This window comes from Vombatus ursinus, unplaced genomic scaffold (assembly GCF_900497805.2).
Source record: "Vombatus ursinus unplaced genomic scaffold, bare-nosed wombat genome assembly UNPS02013950.1, whole genome shotgun sequence".
Classification (NCBI taxonomy): domain Eukaryota; kingdom Metazoa; phylum Chordata; class Mammalia; order Diprotodontia; family Vombatidae; genus Vombatus; species Vombatus ursinus.
The window spans coordinates 3,461,890-3,475,986 of record NW_020953728.1 but is presented as its reverse complement, the minus strand read 5'-3'; the positions used below and the strand labels follow the sequence as shown (position 1 = coordinate 3,475,986).

At 36.2% G+C, this 14,097-nt stretch overlaps 2 protein-coding genes across 4 annotated transcripts in view; one reads left to right on the top strand and one right to left on the bottom strand.

Moving 5' to 3' along the window:
• TASOR2 (transcription activation suppressor family member 2) overlaps positions 1 to 1,548 on the top strand; it is a 110,759-nt gene extending 109,211 nt beyond the window's left edge. For 2 of the 3 annotated variants that reach the window (XM_027858929.1, XM_027858930.1), the window contains 2 exons: positions 431 to 542; positions 1,344 to 1,548. In XM_027858929.1, the coding sequence (XP_027714730.1) occupies positions 431 to 542; positions 1,344 to 1,347 (116 nt within the window). In that variant the 3' untranslated portion in view covers positions 1,348 to 1,548. Of the gene's footprint in view, positions 1 to 430; positions 547 to 1,343 lie in introns of those variants that run through there. The other variant, XM_027858931.1, reaches the window with a different exon arrangement.
• A 1,720-nt stretch (positions 1,549 to 3,268) lies between these two features.
• The window catches only part of GDI2 (GDP dissociation inhibitor 2), a 37,323-nt gene continuing 26,494 nt past the window's right edge, over positions 3,269 to 14,097 (bottom strand). Inside the window, exons 7-11 of the mRNA XM_027858932.1 lie at positions 9,574 to 9,673; positions 6,322 to 6,493; positions 4,909 to 5,053; positions 4,493 to 4,547; positions 3,269 to 4,400 (exon numbers count right to left, since the gene is read on the bottom strand). Coding sequence (XP_027714733.1) covers positions 4,254 to 4,400; positions 4,493 to 4,547; positions 4,909 to 5,053; positions 6,322 to 6,493; positions 9,574 to 9,673 — 619 coding nt within the window. The 3' untranslated portion in view covers positions 3,269 to 4,253. The remainder of the gene's footprint in view (positions 4,401 to 4,492; positions 4,548 to 4,908; positions 5,054 to 6,321; positions 6,494 to 9,573; positions 9,674 to 14,097) is intronic.

The window sequence follows — 14,097 nt, the reverse complement described above, 5'->3', positions numbered from 1 at the left end:
TGACAGCCTTCATTGATCTATATCTCAGGGCTTCCGGAATTCCTTTGCTTCCTGGATTTTTTCATCTTAACATACAACACTACTGTCCCCTTTTAACCTGTTGTTTTGAGTAAGATTTACCCTTTAAGAGTCCATACTCTTGTCATGAGTTTCATTCCAAGCCTCAGTCTTCACCTAGCTTGTTTACCCACAATGTGATTTTGTAGATGGAGCCATTTTACTGCTGCTTCTTTCTTGGATTTTATATCCGGTGAATTCCTGTGTTTACTGCTATTTATTCATAAGGCTGCTTCCAGTCACTAACCGGTGAAGGAGAGAGGGATAGGCGGGGAGCAGGGATGGGGTGCAGCAGGCTGGAAATAGCACCTGAACTTGCATTAGTGTTCTTTTTGACAACCAAGTAATTAGTAGTTTGTTTTTTTTTAAATAGATAAACTCAATACCTCCAGAGAAATATTTGAAAATAATGGAATCCTTGTTACTGATATAAATAACTTTGCTGGAATTGTACAAAAAGCAGCTCCATTTAAAGCAACCTATTGGTGAGTATAATTTTGTCATAGCCTTTTCTACCTTGTGTGATTAAACATCATTATAAACATACAATATAAAAATCAGTATTACACACACACACATACATACACATCTTAAGAAAACCAGAACAATCTTAGAAATCTGGTTAAAATTGCCATGTAATCTTGAGAAATTTGCATTTCATTCCTCATCTGCAGGAGAAAAATGCTTCTACTGTCTCATAGGGATTGTGAAAATAAGCATATAAGCCCTATTTCAATTCTTGAATAACCTGTTATCTAATTGTAGATACTCTTTCCACAAATGCATACTGCAACTCTTCTGTGACTTAAGTCTTAAGAAAATATAGCCTGCATCATTTTCCTATAACTGATTTGGTGGTGACTTGACTAGCTAATTCTTGGAAAATGGACAGACCCTGAAAGTTGATTAGCTATGTCACTAAGCCTATATTTGAAACCTTTTAAGTTTGGTAGGAGCTACCAGAATGAACTTATGTTCTGTTGGCATATACTTAATGTAGATGTAAATTTTTATGAACTCCCAATGACATTTTCTAAAAGTCATTAAAGGGAGTTAGAGAAACCAGCAGTAACAAGTTGCTTTCACCATGAACAGTATATACACAAAAGTATATACACAACCACATAACCAGTCCAAGATTGCTTGTTTATATCTCAATGATAGTTATCTTCATTGACCTGGATTTCCAGGATGATCTATTTTGATTTGGAAGTGAACACATTTGCCTAGCTCTGGGTCACTTTGTTTTAGTTATGTTAATCATTGTGAATTTTATCTTTGTCTAGGTGATGAAAACACCAGCTCTGATGACTTCCAAGACTAACTACAATGATGAAATAATTCCCTCTCTTCATGTTCTGCCCTCCCCAACCCCAGACACCTTCAGGAAGAAATGAATCCACTTTTCACACTTACACTATAAATTTTTCATTATAATGCAGACATCCTTAGAGGATCATTTTCCTTTCAATACAATCTGGTCTGCTGAAATGTGGTTTATTTGAGAATGGCACAGTAGATTTAATTGTTAAGCTTTGGATTATAGGGTTTTAAATTATTTTTAAACAGGATGCATTTTAACAAAGTTAGTAGCATACATTATTAAAATGAAAAAGTAGGAAAATGTTACTGAAAGTCTACAAGTTGGAGAACCACCGTAAAAGTCCATTTTAACAAGTATTTTTTATGGTTGTTTATGTAAGTAAGGCATAAGTAGTACGTGTTATGGTCTGAAATTCTTTTTATACACTTTACCCATCTTCTAGAAAAATAACCTAAATGTATTAGTCGACTGCTACACTACGTGAATTTTTTTTTTTCCTAAATGGTACCTATTTGCAACTGTTCGGTTTTTGTAAATAGCTCACTACAACATCAGTATTCTGAGGAATAATCATATGTTTATGGTATTTCAAAAATTTCTATAGTAGTCTTTGAACACTTCGAAGCTAAACAGAAACTTTGTATAAGATATGTGGTATCTATTTGGAGGATAGGTTTTATACCTAATTTTTAAAAAATAAAAACAAATAAAATATTTTTCCCTGAATGATTTTATAACTAATAATACATTTAAAAACAAAAACAGTCCCCATTAGGAATTTCTTTTAAATGTTGGTGTTAATTGCTCCATATTTTCTCGTATTCCCCATAAAAAGCTTTGTGCAATTTAAGACACTAAACTAAAATACTAGCTTTTCAAGGGATCCAGATTTGGGTGTCTTGTGCCACAGGTCCGGTGTATAGTTTTGTTTTGTTTTTTTAAAGTATCTAGTTAGGATATAGCTACCCATTGGCCAATAAAACCCAAACTAATTCTTTGGCCACACTGTTCTATGCTGGCTACTGCCAGGTTTCATGTTGTTTTACTTCCAAGGATTGTGAGAGGTGACTTGCCCATGGTTACACAGCTAATAAGTGACAGGGAACATGTGAAACCAACACATTGCCACAGAAATTAAAAGGACATCTTGTAGCACTGAAACATTGATCTTTGGCCCATTATTTGGCCACCTGAGTGCCACTGTCCCTAAGAAGGAAATTTTTATTTATGTTCCACAACTATAGTGCGTGAATTTACCAGGTACTTTTTCACTTTAACTTGGGGTGGCTGTTACATGACATGACTCCAGTGATTTATTATAAAACAGTGGCTTTGGACCACTGTATTACATCTTTGAGGCTTACAGGCAGTAAACAGCAGACTAATCCCTTGATAGAAAATTGGAAGTTGATGACTTAACAGGGTTAGCAATAGTCCTTGAGGTAAGAGGAAGGAAGAATACTGGAAAAGGGAAGAGTCAATATTAGCTTCCATGTCAAACTCTTCCTACCACCCATTGTTGACACATCGAGTCTACATTCTTTTGACTACAGCTATGCCCACATAAAATAAGTGAGCCTTTACTACCCAGATTTCTCACAGTACTTGGCAATCTTCTCCCCTCCAGCATTCCCATTTGGTACCAATCCCCCCCTACCTAAGGTATTTGGCTAATAGCATGAAATTTGTAGATTCATAGGTCAGTCTTCCTTCCTTTAACTATTCATTCTAACATCTTATGGAAGCAAACCAAAACAACTAACTTACACATAAAAGACTGTTGACTCTCCCCTTAAACTAACCTAGTTTATCATTTTAGACAAATGATGCCCGCTTAGGAATTTTGTGATTAAATTATGTTGAGTCACGTGAAAGAGAAATCCTATGTAGATGGTACAGTTTAATAGTTCTATTGCCTCCAAATTTAAACATTTCTAGTGTGTAAGTTCTCGAGACTGCTATTTGCAAAAGTCTAATATAGGAAACAGCAGGTCAAATGACAACCTTTTAGTTACAGTAGGAAGCAAATAGACCAATAAACGGGTACTGGTTTCCAGAATTTGGCTTTACTTTGCAGTACAGAAATCATTTAGAGCCATCACGGACTTGGAGGCTCTGTCAAATTAATACTGCATTGTGGTTTGGTCCATCCAAAAAGTCAGGGGGATAGAAGGTACTTTCACATCTCGCCTGCTATTATTACTTTTTTTTTTATCAGTTTTATTAGATTAAAACACCAAAAGAGCTTTTAGGCACACAGGCCTCTCCTAAATTATGTAAATGGTTTCAAAAGCTAAAGCCGAGTTAGAAATATATGCCCGTAACTAATGACTATGATATTTGGGCACTGTCATAATACTTGACATGAGACAAAAACCAAAGGTTATGGGGACTTGGAGGGATGCTGCCCAACAGTGGAGTGTTCAATTTAAAGTTTTCTTAATGTTTAAGAGAAATAGCACATGAACTTATAGAATCAACATGAACCCAATAGGCATACAATTGAAAAGGCTATAGTATTAAAAGATACAAATACTGTATCAAGTTCTATTTGTCTGTCTCAGTGAGTGTATGTTTAAACTGTGCTTTCCCTTAACACACATACACGCACACACACGCACACTCAGGGAAATTGAACATAATGTTAGCAAGCTGTCACTTCTGGACAGTCATCCCAGGAGAAAGACATGATATTAAAAGGGGGGGAGAGAGGGAATATTTAGGGACATAGTATTCTTCAATCTCAAAGAAGTGATTACAAAAGCAGGCCATACAATATTGATTTCATATAATGTTCATTAGGTTCTTGATATAACTCTGTATTAGCTCAAATTTAAATTTCTCCTAATTGGATATTAGCATATTACTGCTATTAGTCTTCCCCATAAATGTCATTTTTCTTTCGTTTCATTTCTTCAAAGTCAAACTCAGACCCTGTCATCCTCTTGTAGATGTCTTTAATATCATCACAAGTTGTCTCAAAGTGAGTTGTAGCATCATAAGTGCGGGAAATGAAGATCTGGAGAAATAAATAAAGTTGAGACACTGAAATGATTTTGAAATGCCTCCTGGGAAAACCCAAATTTACATAACTCCTATCCCAATACTAACCTGACTTTCTGTTCCCAAATCAGTTGGAATATACAGATCACTGATGCTAACAAATCTGAAAGAGAATGGGGTCAGAATGTAAATTGCATGAGGTAAGGAACACATTTTCTTTATCTTTGTATCTATCCCAGGCACGGGATAAATGTTTGTTGAATGTACAACACAGTGCTCCCAAGATTATTTGGCACCAGAAACATTCAACATATTTGAAGAGGAAACATGGTGACAAGCCTTCAGTGAAGGCTTTGCTTTGAAAAATCAGTACCTTTCTAACGAAGGTAAAAATTCAAGGCAAGGAAATTAGATTTCCTCTATGTCTATTTAGCAACCTCATCTGGAACCAAGATGAAAGGCAGAATTAATAACCAGGACCTACTTTTCAATCAACAGAAACAATCTATAAATAAGACACTTACTTCTGTTCAATTGGCTCCAAAAGCTCTAATGCTGGTCTAATTTCCTTCTCAGGTTCTCTGGTTTCCACAGTAGTACTAACAATGGCAATATACTTTCCTTGTGCAGCCACATTGTGTGCAGAAGAAATCATGCAAACGTAGATATCTACAACAAATCATTAAAGCTCATTTTCTACATTTTTAAAGTGTTGGGTGTTTATACATTTTAAGTCATGTATTTTCTTCATCATTTACATTTTAAACTTCTTGGCTAGGATTATATCTGAGCCAAAATTTTAAGCACAGGAAACACAAGTCAAGGCTCACATTCTAATCCCACCTATATATCTAGCTGTGTGATCTTGGGCAAAATCACTATTCTTGTGAGTCTGTCTTTTCTTAACAAAAGCAACAGACGTCCTATCTAACTCTAAAATCATGTGATTTCTTACAAAGAAAAAAAGTACACAATGGTACCCCAAGTTAAATTTCTTTTAAAAACCTAGGGCAAGTCACCTACTCGCTCCCTCACTGCCCCAAGCAATTCTCTAGGATAACAAATTGCTTGCAGTTTTCGTAAGAAAGTAACCAAAATGTCTTAGGTAGAAATGATATTAGAACTTGAGTCCAGGGCTAAACATACACACCCGAACAGTTAAAGATAGATCAGTTATAGTACTTTTTGTACTAGCAAAGAACTGGAAAAAAGCAGGTGCCTGTCAATTGGGCACTAACTAAATAAACGGCACATGAATATAATGGAATAATACTGTGTTTTAAAAAGTGGGTATGAAGACTACAAACATGAATGGATGAAGAGTGAAATATAGGCAGTAAAACAATTATAAAAAATCAACATCTATAATTATTGGTACAATAATGTAATGGAAAGGGCAACAAAAATCAAATCTGAACGTTGAATTGTGACCAAGCTGGACCCCAAATCAGAGATCCCTCCCTAATTTGAAGAGGTGGGGACTTGATTAACTTACTGGTTAACTGCTTTTTTCCCTTTTTTTCCCATTTATATACATCAATGTTACACATTATACATCAATACATTTCCAACTTATATATGTCGATGTTAAGCTGGATGTGATGCCATCCACTTTTTGTCTCAAGCCCTGATTTTATCATGTAAGAAGGAAAACTGCTAGTGAATAACAACAATTTTCTTACAAATAAGTAAAATCAAGTTAAGTAATGAGACAAAAACTAGCATAAAAGGTTCTGTCCCATTAGTTTGGAAATGATATGACTATATTAAGCTCCCTACAAATTTAACTTGTAGATTTCAATTCTTAAACTTTTTAAAGCTTGCAACTGTTAAAAACTATGTTTCTTTTCATTATAACATGTTTAAAATATACCATAACAAAACAAAAATCCCCCACAATAACACCTTTTTATCATTCTCCAGTCTTTACAACTCACCTGATTTCCGGTTGACCTGGTTCTGTGGAATGATGATCTGACACGAATTGGCATCATTGGTGTTCTTAATTGGATGGCTTAGGATACAGATAACTCTGATCACCTGGCCTACTTTTTTTACTCTATCTTTTACATAACTAGGGTCACAGATGAGCTGCTTACAACGGGCAATCTGAAACAAAAGAAGACTGATTTAGTATATTGTTCAGCACAGTAAAGCAATAGTTTACACTTTAAAAAGTGTTTCTAATGACAACTTCTCTTGGAAAAAATAGTATTTCTAAGTAAAGTTAATTGTGCATAAAGTTAGATAAATAAACTGGGAATTAGCTGGAACTGGAATTGTCAGAGGTGAAAAGTTGTCATCTAGTCTAATCCCTTTATTTTACAAATGAGGAAATGAACCCAGAGGGCAATCAGTGAACAAGGATTTATTAGAATACATAATAATCCCAAGTCAATATACATTTATTAAATATCTACTATGTGACAGGCACTGGGCTAAGTGCTAGAGGTAGAAATAAAGGCAAAAAACAGTTCATGTGCCAAGTAGGCGCTGGGCTTGTGCTAAGTTCCGGGGATACAAAAGAAAACAAAAACAAAGCAAAAACATAGTCCTTGTTCTCAAGGAGTAGACAACATGCAAATAACTGTATCCAGACAAGATATATACAGTGTAAATGGAAGGTAATCTCAGATGGCTGGAACTAAAAGAGTACTGAGAAAAGCTTCTTAAAGAAAGTATAATTTGATCTGAGTCTTGAAGGAAGCCAGGGAAGATGGGAAGCAGAGTTGAGGAAAGAGAGCCTTCTACACATGGCAGAACAGCCAACTGTGCTGAAAAATAGTGTACTGGGCATGACACAGTAAGTAGACCACTACAGCTGTATCTTAAGAGTGGAGGAGAGTAATGTGTAAGAAGACTGGAAATGTAGAAAGGAGCCAGATTGTGACAGGATTTAAATGCACAAGGATTTTCTCTTTGAGCTTGGAGTTAACAAGTTGCTTACTAGAGTTTACTGAGTAGGAGGAGTGCCACACGGTCAGATCTGAACTTTAGGACAATCACTGACAACTGAGTGGAGGATGGAGGACTGAGATAAGGAAAGTTTTTAAGACAAGGAAACCAATGTGAAGCTATCGCAATACTGCAATGGTGACTGAACATGGAGAGGAGGTGAACTACACAACAAATGTTGTGAAGGTAAAAATGACAATATCTGACAACAGACTGTATATTCACCGTGGAGTAAATGCAAGTGAAGAGTCAAGGATGACAGAAACGCAGGTGACAGGGATGAGGGCGATTCCCTTGACAGTAATAGGAATGGTGGGAAGGTTGGTTGGGGGGATGGAGGGAGATGGAAGTTTGGGGAGACACTAGACTCCAGGTCTTCTGATTTCAGACTTATAATCTAGGGCTCTTTCCAATACACTGCACTATTTTGGCAGCAGTTTAACAACTTTCCATAGTATGTATGTGGATTCCATATCATACGTACTATATAAACAAAAATTTTGACCCCTGAAGTAGGTAACTTAAATGGCATTTCAGAAGTTGCCAATAAACAAATATACAGATTCTTATTTCCTGCAGCATCACTTACAAACTTTAAATTCTAAAAAAAGGTTTTAGTTAGCTACATTATACAAAGAAGAATGAAAGGCAAAAAGAAAAGGTCATTTAAAAAATAAGATATTTTATTTACTATGACATTTGTCCTCAAGCCATTTCATATTCATATCAAGGTTAAGCTTCAAGAAGAGTCAGGGTAAAGGCTCATGTGGCCAAATCTAGCACCGCTTGGGACAGCTATACACAAATTCCCCTTTCCCATTACAAACCTTTTTAATCACCACAAAGAAAAACCTTAAACCTTCGTATTACTCCTAGCCTAGCTGAAAGCTGACAGGCTAGCCTCCATAATATGCTTAATGAGACTTCAACTAAGCCAAGAAATAAGAGAAATTATTTGGACATGATCCTTGACAGCAAATGCTTAAATAACAAGAGAAAAGAACATTCCAGAGATGATTTACCTTGGTACAAGTGACAAAATATACAGAAAAATCTCTATGCCTACACACCTGTTTCTTTTATATGTCAAATATTTATGCTATCCCTATACAAAATTACAAAGCAAGACAAGCAGCAACTCAGCTGCCCAATCTCTCTCTTCCACTCTTTTCCCTCTGCCCCAGAGCCCAATACAATTATCTTTTCTCCCCAAATCCATCAAAATCTATCTTTCATTTTCACTGTGGTGGTTCAGTTATTTTTCAGTCACATCCAACTCTTTTTGACCCCATTTGTGGTTTTCATGACAAAGATACCAGAGTGGTTTGCCATTTCCTTCTCCAGCTCATTTTACGGATGAGGAAAATGAGGCAAACCGGGTTAAGTGATTTGCCCAGGGTGACATAGCTAGTTAGTGTCTGAGGACAGATTTTAACTCATCTTCCTGACTCCCAGCCCAGTACTCTATCCACTGTGCCACCCAGCTACCCCTTCATTCTCTTTAGCAAATGTCTAATAATAGCTTTTCCCTTTCAAGTTTATTTGCATTTTAATCAGGGTCCAAAGATTTAACCTCTCTAAAAATAGAACTTTAGACAGTAACTTATTATTCTAAGATTAGCACCATATCATATAACCTTGTCATAATGTTAAACAAGTATAAGCTACTACTGTTAACCAAATGACTTCGTTAACAAAATTATAAAATCATAGCACAGGAGTTGCAAGAGACCTCAGAGATCATGTATTCCAACCTTAACAGCTGAGACTGGAATCTAGATCCTCTGACTTCTGGTCAAATAATATTTTTTCTATTACACCAGCACACATCTAAAGTAAAAGTAGAACTAAACCCAACAAAAACTAATTTGCTGCCAAGAATATACTTTGTGTAAAGTACTACTTTGAACCTTTACTAATTAAGTTCATACAAAATTTATGACTCTAGAGACATAAAGCAGAAATCAACACTGAAGATACTATTAAATTAATTATCATTTGACTATTTAAGTGCCATAGCTTGTACCTAACTCGTTCAAAATAGTTATAAGCAATTTTCTACACAGAATGTTCAAGTGCTATATATATTTGAGCTATTATGATTATTAGTGGTGTTAAATGGATTTCGTGCACAATCTGGAAGCTATCAGATGTAGCCTGCAATAGTAAGTACTCACAAATAATAAAATTTTGTTACATATCAGATATCTTCCCCAAATCCAAAGCTACCATACCTCTCCTTCAGATTTCACACCAATCACTTGTCCATCTTTTACAATGATTTCTTCAATTGGCTTGTTCAACATATAGGTACCTCCATAAATGGCACTTAGCCTATAAATGAAAGGAAAAAAATACACCTCAGTAAAAGTTTTGAATTTTGTTCGAGCTGATAAAAACTCTCCATAGCTTTTATGAACGAAACTTCCATCAACTCACTTCTTTCTGAAAGGCTTTGACTTCAAAGTTAATAGAGACTTTTAACTAAAATGGTTGCGTGAACAGAAGCAGATTGCACAGCAGCCACATATCAACTCAGCAAAAAGCTGAAATCCACACTAGACCAAACAATTATCAAGAAACCCAATGAAAACCTACAGTAAGTGACATCTTCTACCCCAGAACTGCACAAAAAGTCAGTCAGAAGCCATGGAGTAATAGGAAAAGGGGCTGCTAGCAAAGCCAGCACAGGCACTTGTTCAGGCAAACAAGCTAGCAACCTCCCAGTGTCAGCAAAAAGGGCCCAGAGATGAATAGCTTGCAATTCCCTACCCCACTCCAGAGGAAGACCCAGGAAAGGGACCTCAAGAGTTCAAGAAGCAGTGGTAGGTGGTGACCAGTGAGGCCTGGCAACACTTACACCAGAAAAGCACCTAGCACTTGATCTTGAGACATCAGAGAGGGCCCTGAAGATCCAGTGCTCTAAATCTAAAAGATCAGGGTGGGGAGAGAAACACAGAAATTGGGAGGAACCACACAAGATCATGCAAGGCTGACCACTCTAACCAAAAGTCCAGCAAGGGACCAAGCCTGGCACTACTACAAAGCCCTAAAAAATTAAAGCTGGAGATGAGCAAACCAAAGACAACACCAACCAGTATAAAAAAATATTGTAGATCTAGAGAGCTCCCCAAAAGGAGAAAAACTATAAGGAGAGATGCAAAATGAAAATTGGATTTTTTCCCACAAGGACTACTTGAATATCTAGAACATATGAAGCTAGAAATAAAAAATTAAAAGCTCTAGAGAAAAAAAAAAAATGGAAGAAGAGTTTAGAAGAGAAAGTGATAAACCTTACCAAAGAAGTGGACTTCGAGAAAACTAGAAAAGAACAAACAGAAATCAATGGATCTACAAGTCAGCAAGAAATATTAGAAAAAAATCCAAGAAAAGGTAAGATGTCTGGTATCAAAAACTGCCCTAGAAAACAGGTAAAGGAGAAATAATTTAAGGATTACTGCACTCCCTGCAAATCATGATAAAAAAAAAAATCCTAGATACTGTATTTCAAGAAACCATTAAATGAAAACTGACCAGATCAATTAGAACCAGAGGGTAAAGTAAAAACAGAAAGAATCCATTAATTGCCTCCTAAAAGGAGGAATACAAGGAATGACATAACCAAAATTCAGAGCTTCCATGTCAAAGACAAAATACTACTGTGGCCAGAAATAAGTAGCTGAAGTGCCAAGGAACCACAGTCTGGAACATAAAAGACCTGGAAGCTTCTATTGTAAATGGGAGATTTTGGAATACAATATTCCAACAGGCAAAAGAATAACTTAGCCTGAAAACCTGAGTAAAACCCTACAGGAACCATTAGTGGAGAACTTTTGGATATTTTTGATGAAAAGACCAGAACTGAGTAGGAATTACGAAACACAAACACAAAAATTCAAAGAAATCTAGAAAGGTAAATTTATTGCTTCCATACAATGATTTAGTGCTAAAAGAGAGAGAAGAAACAACTATTCCTTCAGAACCATAACATATTCAAAGGATAATTAAGGGTATTAAGTAAGAAAAAAGAGAGGTCCTGGTGATACACTGCTTCTGTCCTGAGAGTCTGAAAAGGATTGAAAGAGAAGGGAAAATAAAAGAAATACACTGTCATTTCTTAACTGAGTTGTGGGGAAAAAAGAGTACCCAAACATGAAAGAAGGACAGAGTGCAGTGGGCATCAGGTGAACCCCATCTTATCTGAAACAGATAAAAGAAAGATGAATAAAGAGAGTTTGGTGTAGAAATTCATCAAACTCAAGAGGAGATGGGGGCTTAAGAGAGGAGATAATGCTGGGAAGGGAACAGTTACCAAAAAACCCACTTCCTAATCCTGATGAGAGAATTATAAGTAAAACAAAAAAAGCAAAAAGCTAGAATCTAAGTGGGGAATAGTTCAACAAACTGTGATAGATGAATGTAAATGGACTATTACTGAACCATAAGAAATGATGAAAGAGAATTTCAAAGAATCCTGGATAGTATGAACTGATGCAGTGTGTACTTGTAAGAAAACAACTTATACAAGGACCACATTATAAAGAAAAACAAAGTCTTAAGAATTTTGTCTTAAGAACTCTAGTCGATGCCATGACCAAGCATGATTCAGAGGACTGATAATATATGCTACCCATACCTTCTTACAGTGAATGACAAGTGAAAAATGAGACACATTTTTGGACATGGGTGACGTATAGATTTATTTTGCTTAACAATTCTTATGTGTTATGAGGAGGTTCCCCCCCCTCGTTTTTTAATATGGGAGAAGGGGGAAGAAGGAAAGAAAGTAAAAAACAGTGACGTCAAAAAAGAATGGCAAGTAGGGAACAGAAAGAAACCCAGATAAGCAGGATAGTTTTGAAAGTAATTTGTGGAATTATGCTGTTGTTTTTTAAAGCAAGCACTAGGAAACTGGAGGTTCTGTTTTCTTTTACAATCCTTTTTCATGTTCTACATATATGAAAATTCTCTTTTTTGGTGTTTAAGTTCAGAATAAAAAATGAAAATTTTAAAAATCAAGAGCACCACTTACAGAACTCAAAGCTGTGTAATCTCAAAAGCTAAGAATTTTTAATTAATAATTCAAAGATTACTGACCCCTGTACTTGGAGATTGGCTAGATAAAGTAGTTTAAGTTGCTTTGTTTTTTTTTTTAAACACAACTTCCTAAAGTGTTTTCTAAAAACAAGTTTCTTCGGTTATGCTACAGTTTCTTAATGGAAGTGATGCTTCCTACCAGAGGGTAGTACCCTCAGACAACAATAGGGAAATTAGAAAGAGAGAGAGAGTTTGAGGGGGAAAGATAATGACTTATCATTGAGTCCAGGCCAAAAACAATAGCTCTCATCTCAACTCAGATTCCAGGGAAGTTTGGTAATCAAGATTTACATGTATAGCAAGCACATTAAGCTGATTCCAAGTGACCCTGTAAGACAGCATTTAACTACTATTTAAAAGATGGATAATTGTTAAGAAGCATTAAAAATTACAACTGCTAAGATATTTCAATAAAATTTGGCTTTTGACATCTTCATTTCATACATTTAAGTTTTTTAATTACAAAAAAAAATCCCAGGCAACTAAGAATAACAAACAAATCTCTGATATTCATTGGTGGAGGAATTTTCCACACTGGGAACTTCCTGCACCAATGAAATCATTCAACAGTCAATAAACATTTATTAAGTATCTACTATGTTCCAGGGATACAAGTGCTAAGCCCTGGAAATACAAAGAAAGGCAAAATATAGTCCCTGCTCTCAAGGAGTTCACAGTCTAATGGGAGAGATAACAAGAAAAGAACTATGTACAAACAAGCTATATTTAGGATAAACTGGGACATAATCAACATTGGGAAAGCACTGGAATAAATGGGTATCTGGAAAGGTTTCCTGTAGAAGTGGGATTTTAGGTAGGACTTGAAGACAGCCAAGGAAATCAGGAAGCAAAGATAAGGAGGGAGAGAATTATAAGTGTGGAGGGCAGCTAGTAAAAATAAGGTATAAGAAGACTGGAAAGGTAGGAAGGAGTCAAGTTATGAAGGGCTTTAAAAACCAAACAGATGATTTAATATTTGGTTCTAAAGATAATAGGGAGCTAATAGAGTCGACTGAATAAGGGGAGCGATATGGTCACACTTATCAGATCACTTTGACAGCTGAATGGAGGAGAGACTGGAGTAGGGAGGGATGTATGGCAGAAAGACCTATCAGCAGGCCATCGCTGCGTGAGGTGATGAGCGCCTATACCAGGGTGGTGGCAGTGTCAGTGGAGTGAAAGGAGATACCTGTGCAACATAACAAAGGTAAAAACGACAAGAGTTGGCAACAGATTGGATATGGGCAGTAAGCGAGAAAAAGAAGTCAAGCTTGCAGACCTGAGGGACTATAAGGATGGTGATACCTTTGACAGCAACAGGGTAAAAACTAGAAAGAGAGGAAGGTTTCAGGGGAAAAGATAATGCATTATCATAGGTCCAGGCCAAAAACAATAGCCCCTATCTCAGCAACTTAGGTCCAGGGAGATCTGATAATCAGAGTTTACATGCATACCACATAAAGTTAATTCCGAGCGGCCCTGTAAGAAAGCATTTATGACGAGTAAAGGGAAATCCTCATTCTAAATATTTATCATCTTTGGCACATTACTACCAAGGACTAAAGTGGTCTAAAAGCTGGAAATGAGGAATATTGTGTCTGATTCAGTCACCAAAGTTCAACTTAAGGTTCTGGGGTTGCTTTTTTTTTTTTTGAGGTTAC